Genomic DNA, 23,693 nt, shown 5'->3' on the forward strand with positions numbered 1-23,693 from the left:
AACCGCCCTTAGCTTTGTTTTCTGGGTGTTATAAGATAGAATCTATCATGGTTTTATAAATGTTTGTGCATCGGAAATTAGAACTGCATCTTACACAATTATGAACTCATTTTTGAGGCTTATTCAGTGTTGTTTAAAGGAAATTATAATGGTAATTTTATTATAAACTCCTACGCAGTTACGCAAGTTCTTTGTTTGAAATGTTAAGTCAGCACATGTTACAGTCTGATACCTTTATTCGTAGAAATATAACCTGATTAACTTTATTTACGCACAGAAGTCTGCCCACGTTATTGGAAGGATAATATCACAGTATCACAGGCTTTAAAAAGGGGAATACAGGCAGCAGTGGAAACAATAATAAATCAAATTCAAGCTAGACATTTGAGCAACGGTCTGGGAAAACTGGATAGATTGATTTGAGGGAACATTTTCCTCTTATCATGGCTTATGTGCGACAAATTTCATATTTTTCCCGTAAACTTGCTAATGTAGCGGTTTATACGAAATATTTGGGTTTAAATGCAATAGATGATCGTATCGTGATGCACTTCTCACTAATATTAGCAGTAAAGACCTTAAAACAATTCGCTCGCTGATTTTAAACGAATCTGGTAGAAAAAAATGTTTTGTAGCACTATCGGGTCTTATGAAGAAAATATTTGTAAGCGTAACAGAAACACAATATATTTGGGACCATTGTATGGGGAATAAAATGTTGAACATTTTTGTATAACACACTTGATGGTTTCATACAACGCTTAACAATTACGGACCGAAAATCATCCTCAACAAACAGAAATTTCGCGAATCGCAGAATCTTTCATATTTATTTGCACTGATAGGGCCTAACATTTGATTGATATTTATTATTGCAACTGTTGAAATATCTGACAAGCAGACTCTGCCGAGCAACATAACAGACCAGTCTTGCTAATCTATATTATGAAATAATGACCTTGTCGTTTCAGAGCCATTCGCTTTCGAACTAGGTATAACGTATATCGATTTGAGGGAACACTTTGCTCTTATCATGGTTTAAAAGTTCATATTTTTCTCGTAAGAAACAGGTCCGTAAGAAGGATTTTTCTCATGTGAATCGAGTCTATGATAAGTGGTACAATCGTACAGGGAATTTATTTCTGTGCATTTTCATGTATATAACTTCAAAATACGCTGAATGGTGACAAAACTACAATCCGAAAACGAATCCAAACCAATCGCATTTTTCAAGTATCGAGCGAAACTGAACGTCGAATTGTACTTAAAATATGTTTATGGGTCTTGGTTTATGTGCTCTCGGGGTCGTGATGAAATTTTCACTAAAATAACCAGTAAAGATCATAGAACAACTCGCTCGCTGATGTTTACGGACACCTGAGTGACTTAACATTCGAACGTTTCACGTGTGGTAAAGCCATTTCGTTTATTTACATTTGTTTGGAACCAGACGTGCGCATTCGAGTAGATCTGTGTCGTTTACTGCAGACCAGTGACTGTAAGTGTAAATTATTTTTTTTAGACTTGCAGCAGTTGCATTTCAGGTGCTGAGCAGTACAGACGTGTTTCTGAGAGGTCTCACAAGTGTTATGATCATTTGCATTACAGATATAGAACAGTACAGTGGTGGTTCTAAGGGCTACAAAATGTTGGATCATGTTTTCAGACGTAAGCAGTCATTTGCCTATCAGGTGCTAAGTAGAGCAGAAGTGTTTTTGAGAGCTCTCACATGTTACATATTATGCTTAATGGTTTTAGATGTTTCAGAGTTGGGAAAAAGCAGTAAAAACAAAGCAGACACCTTTCAAGAACAGTTTGTTGCATGTTTCTTCTTATGTTTGATAGTGCTTGCCAGCAATGTATGATTGTATGCATGTTTCTCTTTCGGATTCTTAGGGTTTCAGTCTTGGCTCCAGCGGAAATCAAAATTCACATGGTGGCACACCAGTCCGAATATGCTCATTGCTCTAGCCAGGATTGCAAATTACTTGTGAGCATTGGCAAGGCTCCCCAGTTAACGGAGCAGTGTTACTGGCGTTGGGTCGACAGTGTTGAGGCGAGGTTTTGCTTTGGCGCAAGAAGCGGGTCACTTGCTTTGGCGAGTCAACGTTTGATCGTAGTTTCCAATCTAGCTAGATCAATGTAAGGTTTCTTTGACTGCGTTCTGTAAGCAGTCCTGCTATTTGTAAAGAAAAAAAGACAACAGCAGTCAACATTCACTGAGATTGGGCGGCCGAGGTATGAAGGTGTCGTTAAACCGACTCCACAAGTTGCAAAGCGCGCCGATAGCACTTGGGGGGAAACGCCTCGGTTTTCAGCGCTAAGATGTTTTATAAATGCTGTCGTCTGGCAAGGCGCCTCAGTCTATCGCGACGGACACTATGTATTGTCCGCAAGCGTTAGAACCTGACGTGGGTCGATAATGCGTATGCAAGTCCGAGGACGCGGTGGCATTGATAAGGCTACAAACCAGTTGATGACTGCTTGACCGATACACGAATTGCTATATAGGATTGTCAAAATTGTTAAGGTTTTGCTTGGCACAGAAGTTTGTTGCATGTTCCTTCGTATGTTTGATAGTGCTGACCAGCAATTTATAATTGTATGCATGTTTCTCTTTCAGATTCTAAGGGTTTCAGTCTTGGCTCAAGAGAAATCAAAATTCACATGGTGGCACACCAGGCCGAATATACTCATTGCTCTAGCCTGGAGTTTGAAAGTGCGGACGATTGGGTTAGGAACTGAATAAGCAATAGCTTAATTGTGCTTTTCCTTAGAAAGTCCTGTGTATATATTTTGTTAATGTGTGTCTAATGGTTCTCAATAGATTTGGAATAACCAATTTATACCGTACGTACAAACGTACCAATAATAGTTTTAGTAAATAGTAATGATTGATATGGTATGTGATTTTGAAAGGATATCAACTGTCAGCTTTTTACCCACAGATAAGTTTGTTTTGCAAAAAAAGATAGACCGAGCCTTTACTCTGGGATCTTATAAAGTTTGAAATTGACAGCCGAACACATTAGTTTTTTTAAGTTATTAACGCTCTTTAAGTGTATAATGTTGATTTGTCTCCAGAAACAAATAATTTAGAGATCTGAAAATTGTCAAATGGTAGTTTTATCTTAAATACTTATGTTAAACATTGTTTTGTATCACCACTTCATGATTACCTTCCAAAAGATGTATATAGATGGAATATGAATATTGATATGGTAATGACTTAATACTGATATGGGTTGTTATTGTTTGTGATTTTATTTTTTTTCTTTAAAACTGTGTCATATTACAGTAAGATAAGATTTCATTAATTTAGCAATATGATAACTACTACATATATGAATGCATGTAAACATTAATACCTCACTTTAAAATGTACTACTGTCAAAAAAGTTTTAAACAGACTATCTTTGTATACATTAAATATAGAAATATATTAATAGATGTGAACGCATGTTAATTTCGAATGTTAAGTTATTATATGTAATCTGAACATTCTGTAATGAAAATAAAAATGTTCACACATTTTTTTTTAACTCGTTGTTTGTTAATTCCTGCTTGCTTATTATTTTCATAAAGCGAAGTGGGCGCTAAACTTAGAATCAAATTTGCATGGTCGTGAGCTTATTACTTATACCTCTCCTCGTGTTATTTGTTATCTAGTGACATTGATTTTTGAAACACATCAAGTCAGGTTTTACGACACATAATGAATACATACATGCATTACAGATACTTATGATATCCTTGACCTAGTATGGGACTCTACAGCCAAAGATTTACTGTCTTAGAAGTTGAAGAGGAGGCTAAACATATATTTTTGTGCGTCTAAGCATACATGAACCGCATTTAAGAACAGTTTTTTGTTGTTAATGAAGTTAACTCAATCATTAGTTGAACAGTGAAACCGTAAGATAGCTCATCCTCATGTTTGATTTACAAAACTTTCTTCCACACAGACTCGTCAATTTATATTAATTTGTCTTCTGCGGGAAACATAACACTTTAAATAATATTTTTAGTCATTTTGTATGTTATAAGCTTGTAACATAAAATCACATGCTTTTGGGCAGTCATATGCAAGCGATATCAAATTGTTTTACTTACCTTATCTGCTTTGCTGTTTTTGAGTAAGTCTCTATCAAGCCTGTTTGGACCAGATGCCCATGACCTACATCACTGCAGACTTGGCATATGATATTAAAGTATGCAGTTCGTGAGTTTTATAATTAAGAAGAATGCCACATTCAGTCAGAGAGTCATGACAATAACTCAATGCTTTTAGGAATCAAATGTAATTACCTCTACTCAAGTAAACATATCAACAACTTACTAAAGGAGTGATACTTGTATTTGGAGACTGAATCAATACAACGTTATGCAGTATAAGATGGATATTATTATATCGATCGAAATTAATTATGCAACGTTTTTACAATTAATCAAATTTTTATTGATTTAATTATCAGCTTTAAATGTAGTTATTAATACTGTTGTAAAATGCAATCAATATAAATAGGTTAATGTAATGTGTGTGTTACTCAAGATGTATTTCAAATCATAAAATACCCGTTAAACCCACGAAAACAATTTAAATAAAGCAAGGTTTTTTAAGCAGATCTATCATTTGCATCTCTCAGGCTATTGCAATATCGTCATTTTGTTATTACACTTGTATTCAGTTTATTAGAGCGGACATAAATAAACGGAAATGTAAATGCAAGCTGTTTATAGAAAATCATACAAGCACTGATATTTATAAAATTTTATTTACACAAATAATAGTGCTTAAGCGTTTTTTCCCTAAAAATCCATCTACAAATATTTTCCCCAATTTAGTGCCAGATCTCTAACATCTATAACATTTTGTTTACAAGAAATCGCGTAGCACAGTCGACACAACCAATTTGGCTCACAACAGTAAATGTGTGTGTTAGGCAATAATATTGGTTTAATTGATTTAATTTAACATTCAATTGATTTATATATACAATTATAGTTTGTGATAATAGAGATAATAATTTGTAGAGATAGGATTAACAAAATATGCATTACATTTAATTGCGTGCTCATTAAGTCAACGTGCACTGTATTTTTTTTCTGAAAGCTTTTGAAACCGATTACAAACAGAATTATCTAACTAGCGAATGGATACTCATAAGCCGAGTCGATAACCAAAATACTTCTGATCATTTGAGTCGCGTTCTGAGAAAACTGGACATAATGCATGTGCGTAAAGTGTCTCACAGATGAGCCTGTGCAGTCCGCACAGGCTTATTATAGATGGCACTTTACGCACATGCATTAAGCCCTGTTTTCTCAGAACACGACTCAATTCGTCAAACAGCTGAGACTGAACCGCTTAAAATTTCACAGTGAAGGTCCAAAACATAAACATTGTTGAAAAGGTAGGAATTGTCATCTTTGTGTCTATACCACCACACAACATGTATTTATACATTTTGGTAACACATTTGTAAACTATAACTGAAATTGAAGTTTAATTTCACAATGAAAGCAACGTGCACCGATTGTTCTTCATCATAATTTTTAATATTGCAAATATTAAAACAACATGCATGTATTTACTTCGTTGATAGTACACTAGAAGTAAATTCGTTATTCGTACAAGAGACGAAATTTCGTAAAGTCAATACACAAGCTGATATTTGTTACTTCCCTCTAAGCAGTTTACTCAACTGGTGGCAGAAGTTTACCATATGACATATGATACATGTTAAACACATGTCGACCGTTTGCAGAAATACAGATTATTAAGATTGTATTACTTCGTGAATACTCTCCGGCAGTCGATAAAATCAACTTTACCGTTAACTTAAAATAGAAGAAGGGATAATTTAATCAGCGTTGATAAGTTGACCTTTATGATACAGAATTTACTAACTGGTGCAATCCATTTAACTTTCTAAAAAGAAGCTTTATATAGTACTGTAACGTAACAGCATATGCATATTGTTTATTCTTATAACATAAATATTATGTTATACAATATAACAATATGACAGAAATTTAATTACAGATAAATATTAATAATATGATAGGAATTTATAAGTAAATTTAATTATCATAACTGTATGTCAGAAATTATCAAAAGATGTCTTAATAATATGACAAAATCATGTATGCATGTTAGAAATTAAAAAGATGTGTGTATAATGTAAGAAGATGTTAAACGTTTATTTACATCAATATTTATAAATAACTGTTGTTATTAATGTTACATCTTATATCATAATAATAAGGGTTCTATAAAGAAAATATTTGAATGTTAGAACCAATAATAACATAAATGAAGTTTAGGAATTTAACAGCAAATCTTTGTGACATAGTTGCCATGATTATAGGATTTGAAGATTACTATTTCTCGCAAGTAGAAACATGACATATCTTTGCATTCATTGTAAAGTCGACTAAATCAACAATTTGAAACGTCAAAGATAGTATATTTAAATATGAGAATCTGCTTCTTAGAGACGTATATTTGGTAAAATGGTCAACAGTGTTGATACAGGAATTCTAATCTTATTAGATTATTTCATATATTCATTGAAATATGCCAGATGAAAAGGATTACAGTGATACCTTATTTGAATCAGTCATACAAAGTATTGCACCGGGAAACTTAAAAGTATTCAACTATAAGATTACATTAAAACTTTCTATCACCACAAATAATCAAATCAGATGTCTGGAAGGATTATTTAAATAAGTTGGTTACTATACTCCTGGGGGAGTGTCCTGTAGAACATTAATTTAGCGATCAACCAATCGGCAATTAACAAATATAATATATTTATATAATATATAAATTATAAAAAGATAATTCTATGACCAAACCAATTAGAAGTCAACAAGTAGTCAGTGAACACTTTGATCAATCAAATATGTTATAAGGAATAGTATTATTTTATGTTTATATGTATTTCAGTATAAAACGAGATGTTTTATGTAGAAAGGATATCCTGCGGTTAGATTTGAAAGGAACTTTGAAACTTATAATTATAATTTTGGTGTTAGAAATTATCTTGATAGAATAATAAAATAAAATAGCTTAAATCGTTCGTAGACTTGTTTTGTTTCTATAAGTTAAATTAAATACGTTGACACTCAATTACGCTATAATACAATCCTTTTTATTGGCCACCGTATGTTGAGTATTCGGTCAACAAAACACGTGTATTTTTTACAAACATTTAATTTGGCAACGTTTTGTTTAAGTTACGTATAAACAACGTTTAAATGAAGTCATATAACCGCTTTATGGTGAAGGTTGTCCGTTTTGCCTAAAACATGCGTGTGTGTTTTGCAAAAGTACGGAATACCGTTAGTGTCATCGTGGTTACACATTAAAATCTAGAGGGCGAGAATGCGAGAATGCGATAGTAAGATGGCGACAATGCGACAATACGATGACGACATTGCGACAATACGATGGCGACAATGCGATATTACGATGGCGATAATGCGAGAACGCGATAGTTCGATGACGATAATGCGACAGTGCGAGTACGACAGTGCGACAATACGATGGGGACAGTGCGATAGTAAAACATGCGTGTGTGTTTTGTAATAGTACTTAATACCGTTAGTTCCATCGTGATTACACATTAAAATTAAGAGGGCGAGAATGCGAGAATGCGATAGTACGATGGCGACAATGCGACAATACGATAACGACATTGCGACAATACGATGGCAAAAATGCGATAGTACGATGGCGAGAATGCGAGAACGCGATAGTTCGATAACGACAATGCGACAGTGCGAGTACGACAGTGCGATAATACGATGGCGAAAGTGCGATAGTACGATGGAGACACTGCGACAGTGCGTTAATACGATGACGACAGTGCGACAATACGATGACGACAATGCGACAATATGATGAAGACAGTGCGTCAATACGATTGCGACAATGCGATAGTACGATGGCGACAATGCGATGATACGATGGCGACAGTACGATATGACTATCGCATTGTCGCCATCGTACTATCGCACTGTCGCCATTGTTTTTATGCACTGTCGCATTGTCGCCATCGTACTATCGCGTTCTCGCATTATCGCCCTCTGGATTTTAATGTGTAACCACGATGTCACTACCGGTATTCCGTATACAAGCGGTAAAAACAGATCTGTTACATTTAAGACACTTAGATCTACAGAATTTTCTCAACGAAATATATGAGGAAGGTGCAATTAAATAAATAGTTTCAAAATTACAAAATCGCTGATCTCAACTTACCGTTAATACTGCAAATCTAAAATGAAATTCGGATTCGATTATGAAAGGTTACACGTATTACGATCATACCGTTAAATCATTAAAACAATTTGAAAAAAGCTATTGAAATATACAGCATTCACGCTTATAAAACAAAAATGAAGCGTTTATATCCATCTTTTCAAATGGTATATTTGCCATAGGAGTTTGCTTTTTAACTTACGACCTTTCCTGTTATTTACGGCAAGTTAAATGTTTGATTAACTGCTATCTGAAAATAGCGACGTTCAGAATAGAAACATTGCGACAGCCACCACCAAAAATAACAATACGCCATTTGTGCTTGTTCTGACAACTGCATTTATCAAGTGGGAAAGGTAAAAGTTAATGCTTCGGCAAGTAAAACACAATACGATAATAAGATACGTACTTTTTCTTATAACCTAATGACAATTATAATTTACCAATATTTTGAGGGGTTTAACAAGACCAGCTTAAATACTATTTCTAGGTTAATAGTAATATTTAAAATATCAACTTTGGAAGAAAGATGGTCGTCATTAGCCGCAAAAAAAAGTTTGACATTTGACGTAGTCAGAAGGTTAAATAATATACTGGCACCAGCGAAGATATTTTGTTGAGGTCACATTCCTCGATACAGTCAAGACCAAGGGACTGATAATCCAGGTAAAACGTGTTAACGAACAAGTGGAGCTTCATTACTGATTCTTTGAGATCGCCGACCAGGCTGAGTATCTGGCCTGCCAAGGCTTTTATGTTGGAAAAAAATTGTAAATATATAAAGCAATGTTTTTTTTGTGGTGGTGGTGGTGTTGGTGGTGTTGGTGTTGGGAGTGGTGGTTGTGGTAGTGGTGGAAGTGGGAATGTCGGTGTTGTTTTTCGATGGTGGTAACAGTATTAAAAGTAACAAAAAAACAGTAACAGCAGTAAAGTAACAGTAGTAACAGTAACAGCAGTACCTTTAATAGTAGTAAATGTAACAGCAGTTACATTAACAGCAGTTGAAGTAACAGTAGTAAAAGTATCAGCTGTTACCGTTACAGTAACAGTAGAAACAATAACAGCAGTAACAGTAATAGTAGTAACAGTATATGTAGCAACAGAAACAGCAGTATAAGTAATAGTAGAAACAGTAACAGCAGTAACAGTAACAGCAAAAACAGTAGTAACAGTAATAGCAGTAACAGTAATAGCAGTAGTAACTTTAACGGCAGCAACGGTAACAATAGTAACGGTAACAGCAGTAACAGTATCAGCAGTAACAGTAACGTCAGTGAAAGTAACAGCAATAACAGTAGTAACAGTTACAGCAATTACAGAAAAAACGGTAACAGTAACAGCAGTTACAGTTGCAGTAGTAACAGTAACAGCAGTAACAGTAACAGCAGTTACAGTAAAAGTAACAGTAGTAAAAGTAAAAGTAACAATTTTACAATAATATCAGTAACAGTAGTACCAGTAACAGCAATAACAGTAACAGTTGTAAGAGTAACATCAATAACAGTTACAGCAGTAACAGTAACAGCAGTAACAGTTTATAAAGAAACAATAACAGAAGAAACCGGAAAATTAATAAAGCTAACAGCAGTAACAGTAAAAACAGTAACAGTAGTAACAGTAACAGCAGAAGCAGTAACAGTAGTAAAAGTAACAGCAGTAACAGTAATATCAGTAACAGTAACAGAAGTAACAGCAGTAAAAGTTACAGTAGTAGCAGTAACAGCAGTAACAGTGACAGTAGAAACAGTAGCAGCAGTAACAGAAAATCAGTAACAGTACTAACAGTTACAGCAGTTACAGTAACAGTAGTAACAGTAATAACAGAAAAAGCAGTAACAGTAACAGTAGTTATAGTAACAGTAACATTAGTATCAGTAACAGTATTAACAGTAACAATATGAACAGTAACAGCAGTAACAGTGGTAAAATTAACAGCAATAACAGTAACAGTAGTAATGGTAACAGTAGTAACAGTAACAGCAGTAACAGTAAAAACAGTCACAGTAGTTACAGTAACAGAAGTTACATTAACAGTAGTAACAGTTACAGCATTAACAACAGTAACAGCAACAGTAGCAACAGTAACAGCAGTAACAGTAACAGCAGTACCAGTAACAGCAATAACTTAACAGTTGTAACAAAAGTAACTGCAGTAACAGTAGCAGTAGTAACTATGAACCGTAACAGCAGTTAAATTATTCGTAGTAACAGTAACAACAAAAACAGTAACAGTAGTAACAGTAGCAATAGTAACAGAAGTAACAGTCACAGTAGTAACGGCAACAATAGTTACAGTTACAGCAGTCACAGTAATAACAATAACAGAAGTAACAGTAACAGCAGAAACAGTAACAGCAGTAATAGAAGTAACAGTTACAGTAGTAACAGTAACAACAGTAACAGCAGTAACAGTAACTTAAGAAACAGTAACAGTATTAACAGTAACAGCAGTAACAGTAACCAGAGCCGGATATCCACCGTGGAGGTCCATATAGGAAGTAAATTCTTTGGGGCCCACGCCCTATGCCCCTAGTTGGTCTAGTGCCTAATAGAACGCCAGTGCCCGGTCTATTGAATTCGTTTAAAAAAACAGAAAACAACAATACGGATTTGCAAATGATAAATGATTTTAACTTGGAAGACATTGTCACGCCTTTAATCGCAACATACCATTGTTAATATTATATTTGCTATGCCAAGTCATTAGATTAGGCTAAGTAAGTACAATACATTATTCACGGTCTAATTGGGCCCCAAAAAGTCGCGGGGCTAATAGCCAGTTGCCTCCTATGCCTGATAGATAATCCGGGACTGACAGTTACAGTAGCAACAGTAACAGTAGAAACAGTAGTACCAGAGACGTCTCTGGTAGTATAAGTAGTAACAGTAACATTAGTCACAGTATCAGTAACAGTAGTATCCATAACAGCAGTAACAGTAACCGTAGTAACAACATCAATAGAAACAGTAACAGTAGTAACAAGAGCAACAATAACATTACCAACAGTAACAGTAAAAGTAACAGTAGTAACAGTAACAGTAGTAACAGTAAAAGTAGTAAAAATAACCATTGGAATAGTAGCAGTATTTACAGTTACAACGGGAACAATAACAGTACTAACAGTAACAGTAGTAACACTGGTGACAGTAATAATAGTTGCAATACTAACAATAACAGTATAGACAGTAGAAACAGTAGTAGCAGTGGGATTGATAAAAGTAACAGTAGTAATTGTAAGAGTAGTAATAGAAGTTGAAGTAGCAGTAACAGTTTTAACAGTGTCAGTATCAGTAAAAGTAGTAACCGTAACAGAAGTAACAGTAACAGCAACAATAGTAACAATAGCATGATTAGAAACAGCTATTACCGCTTGTGCAATGGATATAACATTCAACATGGCATTACGTACATTTGTCCAGCACATTTAGTCGTTCACAATGAACATGCCAGTCCCAAAATCATTCCTGACTTGTCATATTTAAACTCTGAACACATTTGCATTTAGATTACTATATTTCATTAAAACTTGTGTTGCTCTGAACGTACTTAAAGGTCCGCGCCTGAAACGCTATGAATTTGAATGCCACGGTAAGGGTATTTTTCTTTATTACCAATTAAGTATTAGGACTTATTCATAAGATATTACTGGCGTAAAATTTTACATTTTTCAATGTTATAAGATGCTGAGGAGGGTCAAAAGTTAGGTTACACAGCTAGGCCGAACAGAATGACTTGACGATGATTTTAACGTATGAGAACTGATGATTGAAATTCGAAAATGAGTGCAATTGAAATATAAATCATATAATCAGATTTAATGAAATGTGTACACTTGTTAGACCTAATTATACAAAATATTTATACATGGTTAAACATGACTAAAATTACACAAGCGGTCTTAAATTTATTATTGCTTTAACATCGCCAGCTCTGCCTCGGACTCGCTTTCGCGCTATCGACCCACGTCATTGTTAAAGGGGCCTTTTCACGTTAGAGTAAATTAACAAAATTGAAAAAAAAGTTGTTTCAGATTCGCAAATTTTCGTTGTAGTTATGATATTTGTGAGGAAACAGTAATACTAAACATTTACCATTCTCTAAAATAGCCATTATATGCATCTTATGACGATTTAAAAACACGAAAATTATAAAGCGTTGCAACGCGAAACGAATTAATAATTTGGAGAGTTCTGTTGTTGTTATATTTTGTGAAATACGAGGATTGCTTATATAAAGTATGAAATAAATCTTGCTTTGTATACGGAAGGATAGCCGAGTGGTCTAAGTGGTGGACTTTTTTACTCCAGGAATCCAGGGATCGGTGGATTGAGCCCTGCTGAGGGTTACCTTTTTAAAATTGCATTCTTGATTTTTTTTACTGGAGCTTTTTATATCCAATGTTTACATTTATTAATATAAAGCATTTAATGACAAACTTCAAAACATGCCAAAATCTGTGAAAAGGCCCCTTTAATGCTTGCGGGCAAAAAAGAGTGTCCTTCGCGATAAACTGAGGAGCCTTGCCAGAGTTTGAGCGTCAACAATGTTAAAACTACCTCGATAATCACTTCTTAACAAAATCCTCACACTTCTGCTATCCAACAGCCTCGCTTCTAACCAATGGCGGTAAAAGAAAGTCTTAATCATCGTATAACTTTGTTTGGTGTTACTGATAAACTTCACTTTTTCTCTTAAAAGAATAACACTATTCAGTGTGTATATTTATAACCAAAATTAATCTGCGCATTTTCTCAAGTTATGTTATGCACATTTTCATTATGAATCAATACATATTAAATATGTGTTGCATGCTTTATATAAATATAACTTCTGATTTAAGGTTACACAAGTGAACGGTAAGAATCCTCATTCGCACGAAGCATATCATCACATGATTGAGGCGAACAAATTACGATTTGAAATCATGAACGCTGCACACGCGAACAGGGGTCAGCCAGGACAGAACCTAGCCGACAAGCTGGTCCAATTTCTAGTACAGGCAATAATGTCACAGTTATTAGTATAATTATATATTAGTATATATTAGTCTAGTAATATATTAGTATGTCAACGCACAAAACATTACTGTGAATACATATTAAGCTTTTAAGTTATAAATACTATCATTTAAGTTTTAGATATAATAAAAAATATTTCACAATAAATAATGTATAATATACACTTTGAAGCGTGCCATCAGGCGTGCGAAGCGTGGTACCGTTCCTAGCGAGCCTCTTTCCATGTAAACCATCCCTAACTCACTCCCGAAGCCATACACCACCACCACAACAGAGGGCAGTGTGCCGTTCCTGATGTACGACACTGGCTCGGAGACCGCACGGCTTCAAGTATTTGCCAGCGAGACTGGTCTCAATCTTCTCGGGAGTGCTAAGGTATCGTTCATGGATGGAACGCATTCCACATCTCCAGCTCAGTTCGCACAGTTGTTCTATATTCGGGTGCCAGTGGGTGAATCATACGGTACTGCTGCCTACGCTCTCCTGCCTGGAAAGCAGAAGAACCACTTCAAAGAGTGTGTGACAGCCATAATGGACGCCTGTCTTCGTTGAGATGTGCACCCGAATCCGGAGAAGGTTTTCGCCGACTTTGAAATCGGGATACACAACGCAGTGAGGTTGGTTATTCCCTTTATCCGCATCCAAGGCTGTTTTAACCACCTGATCCAGATGACTTGGCGACACATCCAGGTCGATGGATTTGCAAGTGTCTACAGGGAGGATGAGGATATCCGTCACTTCTGCGGCATGATAGACGACCTTGCGTTTCTACCCGTGGACGACGTCGCCAGCGGGATGGCATACTTGAAGCAGTCCGCATCAGACGTCCTCACATCGGTAGTGGACTACTTTGACACTACCTACATGTCTGGTGTGTTCCGGACGGTGAATTCCAACGGGCGGATACGCTTCAGGTGGACTCCGCCTAGGTTCCATCCAAAATTGTGGAAAGTTCACGCAGCGACCATCGGCTTCAGCGACCGCACCAACAATGTCTGCGAAAGCTGGAACAATGGTTTTCGGCATCTGGTCGGCCACGACAAACCGTCGCTTTGGGTTTTGATTGGTTGTCTGCAGAAAGACTAGGATGTGTTACGAATAATAATAACTGACTCGTATAAATCGAGCTGTGTGTATAAATGTGCATATGTGTTTGTTTTCGTTTGTATGTGCTTTCGTTTGCGTATTGTGTGTGAATATATGTTTATAAATGTAAATACGTGATATAAATCGAACTGTGTTCATAAATGTACATATGTGTTTCCTTTCGTTTGAATGGGCTTCCGTTTGCGTGTTTTGTGTGTATTTATGTTTATAAATGTTATATACATGCATATCATAAATACAAATAAAATAAAGAACATTATATCTATGCGGTTGTTATGTTTATTCCATTTGCAAAATGGCACTTATTCAAATAAATGTAATGTAGGAATTAATTTTCCAGATAGGAATAATGTAGGAACCATTGTCCGAAGTGTCCTTATAACTACCTTATAATTACAGTTGAAGAATCGACATACTGTAACATAGTTTCTTAATAAGTAAATTAATTAATTAAAATCACATTGATCGGCTCATGTTGAATAGGCTTACTGTTAACAAGTTGGCAATTTGAATTGTCGGTTAATTATAGTTGTTTGCCTTTGATCGGTGTATACTACATTTTGCCGTGGAGTCAACATAATGTAGGAGCGACTGTCCGCCCTGTTAATACATCGTAGGAGCGACAGTCCGCCCTGTGAAAACATCGTAGGAGTGACTGTCCGCCCTGTCAAAACATCGTAGGAGCGACTGTCCACCATGTCAAATTTAGCGTAGGAACGATCGTCCGTAGGAGCGATTGTCCGGGATTCTTCCTTAACAAATAAACACAGTTTTATTATTTCAGACCTATTGGTTGATTGAAGCAGTTGTACATACTTCATAACAGATAGATTATTATAGTAATATTTTTTTAATGTGTTTCTTTCTAATATCAACAAATGTTGAACAAATGCAATGAAATTCGTCCTCAATATCCGTTGCATAACAACAAAGACAATATATTTCTTGTCTAGCAATATTGTTTCCATTATATCTACCTAGTCTCTGAATATTATGAACCACCACGGGGAATGTTATAACAGTTTAGCGAAAAATGCATTCATTGAATGGACATATTGTATAACAAATATTTATATCATATATATATTTATTGTATATAAAATATTTTCTATATAAATAACAAAGATGGGACATTATTCCATTATATTAACCCAGTTATGCCTAGCGTCTAGAAAAAAGGCCTTGGCAAACAGCGTAGACCCACATGAGACGCCGCATGATGCGGCGTCTCATCAGGGTCTGCGCTGTTTGCTTAAAGGAATTAATGTATAAATATTCTAAATATAGAAATAAATATACTAGACATCCCTAATTTTGGAAATAAATTGATCCAATTTAGAAGAATGGGAGGGTCAAAATCGAGGTCACGAGGTCACTTAGTGCATTTCAAGCATTGAGCATGGTGTCCGCTATCTAATTGAAGTAGTTTTCATCCGATCTTCACCTAATTTGGTCAATGTAATGTCTAGATGATATTTAGGTCAAGTTCAAATATTGGTCATGCCGGGTCAAAAACGAGGTCACGATGTCACTTAGTGCATTTCAAGCATATAGCATGGTGTCCGCTCTCTAATTGAAGTAGTTTTCATCTGATCTTCACCTAATTTATTCAGATGTTACGTCTAAATGATATCTAGGTCAAGTTCAAATATGGGTCATACCGAGTCGATAACTAGGTCTCGAGGTCACTTAGTGCATTTCAAGCATTCAGCATGGTTTCCAAAACCTTCGAACGGGCGTATCTTGTAACAGTTTGGCACTCTTGTTACATCTCATGGCTTAAATGTTATGCTCGGGAACATATTCGAGACTTAAAAAAATATATACTTTTTTTTCTAAAAAAACTTTGAATTTAATTGATTTTGTATTTGAGCCTTTTTAATTAACTTGTGTGTACTGTATATGAAATAGTACTGTAATTGTAAATAAGGGATATTTTCACTCATGTTCCATCTTTACCGCTAGATTAATGACTAAAGTAAATAAGGGCTATTATCACTCATGTTCTATCTTTACCGCTAGATTAATGACTAAAGTAAATACGGGCTATTATCACTCATGTTCCATCTTTACTGCTAGATTAATGACTAAAGTAAATAAGGTCTATTATCACTCATGTTCCATCTTTACCGCTAGATTAATGACTTAAGTAAATAAGGGCTATTATCACTCATGTTCCATCTTTACCGCTTGATTAATGACTAAAGTAAATAAGGGCTATTATCACTCATGTTCCATCTTTACCTCTAGATTAATGACTAAAGTAAATAAGCACAATGAGACCACTCAAAGTCTGACTCTGTGTGGTCATTTAATTGATAGGAAGTTTTAACAACATGTATATGATAACTGTAAATTCTTTTAGAGATTTTGTACTGTATTGTATTGTTTTGTACTATTCTTAACTTTGGGAACTCTTAGGGAAACATTGATTATAATTGTTATGTTCACCAATGTTTTTTTGAAGTTTAAGATAATTATGTCTTGTATAATTTTTTCGATATTCTCATTGTGCACTGTACAATGCATTATTATGTTTGCTGGAATTAAATTTGCAATTATGTTTGGATTAATTGAACTTTTTTTTCTGAAACAAATGGTAGCATTTGTGTTTATAAGTAAACCAAAGTTCTGCACAGCTTCAGCCCGAGACCAAACTAGCGACCACTCACTGCTGGCTACAATTGGTCTGACACCAGTAGCAGGAAAATCAAGATGCATTGTGGGTTTAATTAGTATTAGTAGACATTGCTTAATCAGTCACTATAGAAGCTTCAGTCTGATGATGGTTGTAATCAGATTATTCTGCTCCAGGAAGTGATGCTCTCTTGATCTTTACTAGTAATAGATTTATGCCTACTAAAGGTTTGGAGTTTGTTCATAAATTAATATTGAGTACCCGTCAATTCAAATGATAAACATTGTTTTATATTGGAAGTAATCTTTGTTGGTAGATATTTTTAATAGATACTGATCTTATGAGTATAAGATCATTCAAAATAAAAAAATTAGCTCCTGCATAAGTAAGTTCAGTCCATGACGTGTGATGTTACATACAAGTACATTTGTAGTATATCTAACGGCTATTTAAATAGTCCAATCTTGATTTGATTTTTGAGCTTCATTTTAATATCTTATTGTGTATTATAAGATGTGATTGTAAATTAAAGGGGCCTTTTCACAGATTTTGACATTTTTTTTAACTTATTCATTAAATGCTTTATATTGATAAATGTAAACATTGGATCGTAAAAGCTCCAGTAAAAAATCAAGAAAAAAAAATAAAAAAGGAAAAGAACATTGCCCGGAGCAGGTTTCGAACCAGTGACCCCTGGAACCTGCCAGAGTCCTGAAGTAAAAACGCTTTAGCCTACTGAGCTATTCCGCCGAGTACACACGCATGACATATTTTATACCTTATATAAGCAATCTTCGTAGTTTCACAAAATTTAACGACAAAAACAGAACTCTCCAAATTATTCAATCGTTTCGCGTTGCAACGCTTTATAATTTTTAGGTTTTAAAATCGTCAAAAGATGCATATAATGGCTATATTAGAGCATGGTTAATGTTCAGTATTACTGTTTCCTCACAAATATCATAACTAAAACGAAAACTTACGAATCTGAAACAACTTTTGTCAATTTTGTCAATTTACCAAAGCGTGAAAAGATCCCTTTAACGTTTACTGGTAACGAGTATGACTAAATAAGAAGCATCGTTATTATATAATTGCACGAAGTGTGAACAGGGACTAAATAATGTCCCTGGTGTAAATTGGAATCAGTTTTTGATGGCATATAATTTATAACTGTTTTCTTCAAACGTTGGACTAGGTAAACTAACAATGACACTATGTGTGAATGCGGCTTATCTGTCCACTAACATTACCGGTATATAACATTTCGTGTTAAGACACATTTGATATACTAAGTAAACTGTGTTATATATTTAAATTAAACTTGTTCTTAGCTCTTAAGTTTTAATTTTGATGAACGAGTTGTATCCAGTGACATGCAACACCAAACAACTTTGATAATTTCTATCACAAACAGGTAAAACGCTTGACTTCAAAACGTACTATACAGTGAAAGTTTACGGCAGGTTCCAACGATGTCCGAGTTTAAATTGTAACCTGTTGTCAACAGTTTTCAAGTGTGACACACCAATACACTTATAGAACGGTATAATTAAAAGTAAGCTGGGTTTGATCTTCAAATGCAGAATAAACGTTTTATACTATAACAACTGTTGATGCAATATCAACAGTAGTGTGCACATCTCTGTCACGATTTCCAAGACCTCAATAGTTGACACGAATACATATATGTACAACAGAACAAGAAATAGGTAATTTTTATTGTAGTATTAATTTTAAAAAAACATGGCCACAAAACAACATATACCATAGGTGTAAATTCAAGTGACACAATACCACTGGTAAAACAATATGAACAAATGGACATTATGTTAGTTTAAAATAAACAAAAGCAAAATGCTTTATGCGAGTTCATGGTCATTTTTTATCAAATGCCTCGTCTTACAATAGTATCAACGAGAAAGACGACCAGCGTCGAGTATTTTACTGAATTAAACATATATAACATATTGTCCTACGCAGTATATTCCTTTCAAAATGCAACGTATATCTATCTACTAAGCAGTTTTCAAATTCAAAAGGCTCTTGAATCTACCATAACGTGATAAGTTCGTTGTCAAATGCATTATGTGTGCGTCTACTTTAATGCACATTTGCCACATTTGCCTTAAGGGCTTTACTTCAATAATATGTGTGTTGACAATAATCTTTTTAGGCTACATAAATCACAAACGGCAAAATTAACTGCGTTGTAATTTTTTTTCGGCAAAGTTATTGTATGGTATAAAGTGGTTCCTAATTTGGGGCAGCTGTCGGGACTGGGGCGTCAGTGGGAGCCGAGCCGCCGGCAAGTTTTATTGCCTCATCACACACGGTGTCAAATCGGGTGATGATGTACTTCAAGTCTGCGGGGATGGTCTGTCAAGGAAAATGGATGACGTCTATATAACTTGTGATATTAATCAATTTTCAATCAATAGAGGGTATATTTTAGAAGCATAATATATACATACATATATATTTATTTATATGCTTACTACAATACGTCATTTGATATGCAAAATAGTAAACTTACTTACTATGTTGCGGTACTGTAAACAATTATAATGGTCTTGAAGTTTAAATAGTTTATATGTGACATTCGACCCTATAATTATTCAATGAACATGCCTGTCGAGCGTATACTCACCGGGTCGTCAACGGGAATCTTCTCGACGCCTTCACACACATGCAGCAGGATATCTACGGCAGTCTTATTGCCATGGCGGCGGTCGGCGGGTTGGTCGGCATCATCACTCTCGAAACTGTCCTTTCCACCGCGGGATTTCTTAACTCCAGCTGGGCCACGTTTACCCTGAAACAATTAAGTAGATAGATTTAAAAAAAATATTTCTAATTACCCTAATTGATAATCTATTCGTTTAACATGGCTGATTACTCCATGAAGCGTGCTATATTTGTCAATTCGATCGCCTCTGTTTAACTGGCACTGACATTTATCAATTAATTAATAAATATTAGAGAAAATACTGCTAAGATAAATATACTAAGTTGAGTACGGGAAAAGATTCAAATTGATTAAAGCGAGTCTCAAAGGTATGCTTCTCTGACCTGATAAAGTAAAACGTGCACGAACAAACTTAACTGCAAATATAGAAAATACTATATTATGCTACTAAAGGACAGTTTTACGAGTGCCAGTTGTCGGCGTATACGTTTATGAATAAAGATACTTCAATTTAATCGTAATGTGGCTTACAGTTCCCTCAGCAGGCGTGGCGTATGTCGGCTTGTTGGCTTCAAGCCAGGCCAGGAGATCCGTGCAGACGCCGGTGACGCTGGTGAACACACCGTCGAATGTCGTGTTGTTGTTGGTGATATTTCCGTTCACGAGTGCGCCGCAGAATTTTCCCGCGCCTTTTACAGCTTCCGGTCTCCTCGGCGGCCTCACGTCACCGCCACCATTTGTTGGCTTGGGTGTCTGCGTTGGCTTGGCTCTTTGCATTGGTGTGGGCTTCTGCTTTCCGGACCCTTTCGAAGGCCGCTGTTGATTTCCTGACCCGCCCTGCAGATAATAATATTATTTCTTTTCTTACAGCCATTCTTTAATTCGAAGAAAACCACGATACTAACAACGTACAGTCTATATTTACACCTTTTAATCATGGCTATAGATTTATCATACCTAAAATAGCGGTTTATACATGAATATTAGTTTTCCCTCACTGACTATGATAATATGCTCAAATAAACTGTAAAGTAGATTTCATTTTACCTGTGGTCGGGCTTCGCCTAGGATAACTGCACAAACCAACACTGCGACCACAATCTTCATTGAAATATGCATCTGAAAATATTACAATATCACTTTCCTTTATCGCGATCGACCTTGCAGGAAATGCATATCAATGTCATGTAAAGGCATTGTATATCGACTTTAGTTGTTAATAAATGTAACAGTAATATTCATAAGAATGTAGTTATGTAAGTCGTTTTTTACTTAAACGATGAAAAAAAATAACTTACCGTTTATTCTGATGTCAATGTATACTTCGAACCAGCTATATTATTAAGAAGTGCTTTCCTTAAGTCCTGACCCGCAGGCTTTGAAGAATTCGAGTGAATGCCGCTTCCCACAACCGAAGGCAATATATACTCGTACCCGGGCATTCGGTAAACAAGGCATTGTGAGAAAACGTGAACATGCCAGCTCGAGTCGTCACGATCCGCAGTCACCCGTGCCTAAGTATAGGTATGAAGCCTTTTGTTCGGCTGTTAGATATTTATCTAGGCCACGTTTATGTTCCAATACCATACACAGATCGTGATTAAATTGTAAAGCAATCGACAGCTTCGTGGTGTTTGTATATGGTGCGTCATAGCCATGCGCTATTTTTTTGTCACTAAGAAGGTTACTAGAAAAACACCCAGGCCGGAATTACAAGTATGAGGTATTAAATTTCAAGAGGACAAGGCGATCGTGTGATCGGATTGATTTAAGCACAGTTCGTGACTGTATAACTATTGGCTTTAAAAGAAATGCTTTAATTTGTTTGGTGTCATTGTTATGTCTGATGCAGACTTTGTCATGTCAATTCAACAACTTTTATTTCAATCATATTCACAAAGCATGAACACTGGAGGAAACTGCAGTTTAACACAAAACGACATTCGCATAGGTTATCAGTTTGTGGACGCGAATAACTTAATAAATGTCTAAGTATAAGATAAATGTTGAAATTAACAAATACGATGTGTAATGCATTAAAAGCAATATTGCTGTAGTGCTAACGACGTATATATATACATATACTTTGGTTTATATTGTATTAGCAATTCTTGTGTGAACGTGTTCTAAGTGTTACATAATTTGAAAGATGTACATGTATATACCTTTTATTGTTAACAGGAATGACACTGCTATATAATTACATAATTATATTACTTAGAATGTAAAAAATGGTACGCTTGTTTGATAAACGGCCGCATAATATGAGAACACGAGAGGGGTGGGCGGGGGAAAATATTTGTCGGGCTTAACTTTGTTCCGAATGGATGGATTTCACTAAAAAAACTTGCCACACGTGATCAGAATTTTGGCTTAGAAGAGTTTTGGTGGAATTATGGCCCGTTTACCACAATGGAATAGACTAGCCCAAAAATGTTTGTTTTCACTCCTCTAAATGCATTATGGCTTATTATTGATTACTTGATTGCTCTTGATATATATAGCCGGTATAATTTTGTTTAATCGGTATATAAATATCATAACAATGTCTTCACAAATTATACATCTAAACGTACAATAGTGATTCCTATTTTCAGGCATTCAAAGCCTAACATTGAACAACAAGAGGGCCAGAAAGGCCCAACGTCGCTCACCTCAGACACAAAGGAACTGACTTGTTTTGTGCAGCCAAGATGTCATAAGAAGAAATGTTCTGACCAATTTTCATGACGAGAGAACAATAAATGTAACTTTTAGAGTGCTAACAAGGTTTTCCAATAGCCAATGCTGCCATATTATGATAAATTACCCGCCCACGGGCTGCCATATTTTTCAACAGACAGCAACCATTTTCAAACTCATCCAAGATATTATTAAAACAAATGTTCTGACCAAGTTTCGTGATGATCGGACAATCAATGTGGCCTCTAGAGTGTTAACAAGGTCTTACTATAGCCATATATAGCCATATAAGGAAAAAATGCCCCGCCCCCTGGTGGTCATGTTTTTTAACCAACCCGCGTTATTTTCGGACTCACCCAAGATATTATTATAACAAATGTTCTGACCAAGTTTCATGGTGATCGGACAATTGATGTGGCATCTAGAGTGTTAACAAGGTTTTACAAAAGCCATTTAAGGAAAAATTCCCTACCCCCTGTTTGCCAAGTTTTTCAACCAACCGGTACCATTTTTGAACTCATGCAAGATATCATTGGTACAAATCTTCTGATTGAATTTCATGAGTATCGTACAACAAATGTGGCCTCTAGAGTGTTAACAAGGTTTTACTATAGCCATATAAGGGGAAAAAAGCCTCATGGCCGCCATTTTTTCAACCAACCAGACCCGATTTCCAACTCGTCCAAGATTTCATGTGCACAAATGGTATGACTCAATTCAATGAAAATCGTACAATAATAGAATGTTAACAAGGCAACTGTTGACGCTGCACAACCCAGCCCGAACGACCGACAAAAGGCGATCACAAAAGCTCAACATGAGCAAATTGTGCTCAGGTGAGCTAAAAACACAAACAAACATGAGGGCCATGATAACCTTGCAGCGCTCACCTGAGTTTAGGGTAACAATTACCAAAGACTTTACCTGGTAACATAGTTTTTTACCTACTTGACCCAGATTCAAACATGGCATTGATATTGGAAAGATAAACATGCTGAACTAGTTTTATAAATATTGTGTCATCAATGACAGCTATATATACGCATGACTTAAAATTTTGTTGAGTAAATAAACTCCTGGCTAAATTCGGATTACGCATCGTGTACAAGTTCAATGCGTATCAGCCGTGTATACATGCACATAAGTTCATGTAAACATGACTTATTCCCGTCATTGTGTCCACACCGGTAAAAAACGTAGTGACATCACCATCTATGTATAGAATGTGGTTCCCGATCTAATTTGCTCCTCAGTCAGAGCGGTATTATTTCATTTCGGCCCACGAT

The 23,693-nt window shown here is 35.6% G+C and overlaps 3 protein-coding genes across 7 annotated transcripts in view; 1 reads left to right on the plus strand and 2 right to left on the minus strand.

Moving 5' to 3' along the window:
- The window catches only part of LOC127867423 (beta-1,3-galactosyl-O-glycosyl-glycoprotein beta-1,6-N-acetylglucosaminyltransferase-like), a 163,056-nt gene that overhangs the window by 111,481 nt on the left and 27,882 nt on the right, over nucleotides 1–23,693 (minus strand). The gene's annotated exons all lie outside the window — the stretch shown is intronic.
- The window catches only part of LOC127867421 (telomere length regulation protein TEL2 homolog), a 154,614-nt gene that overhangs the window by 54,711 nt on the left and 76,210 nt on the right, over nucleotides 1–23,693 (plus strand). The window lies entirely within an intron of this gene.
- On the minus strand, nucleotides 18,743–21,610 carry LOC127867429 (uncharacterized). Its single transcript, XM_052408578.1, has 5 exons — nucleotides 21,024–21,610; nucleotides 20,773–20,844; nucleotides 20,257–20,562; nucleotides 19,687–19,851; nucleotides 18,743–19,415 (listed from the first exon to the last, which is right to left on the minus strand). The coding sequence occupies exons 2-5, from the start codon at nucleotides 20,842–20,844 to the stop codon at nucleotides 19,293–19,295; spliced, it is 666 nt and encodes a 221-aa protein (XP_052264538.1). The 5' UTR covers nucleotides 21,024–21,610; the 3' UTR covers nucleotides 18,743–19,292.

The sequence above is a fragment of the Dreissena polymorpha genome, chromosome 2, assembly GCF_020536995.1.
Source record: "Dreissena polymorpha isolate Duluth1 chromosome 2, UMN_Dpol_1.0, whole genome shotgun sequence".
Taxonomy (NCBI): Eukaryota; Metazoa; Mollusca; class Bivalvia; order Myida; family Dreissenidae; genus Dreissena; species Dreissena polymorpha.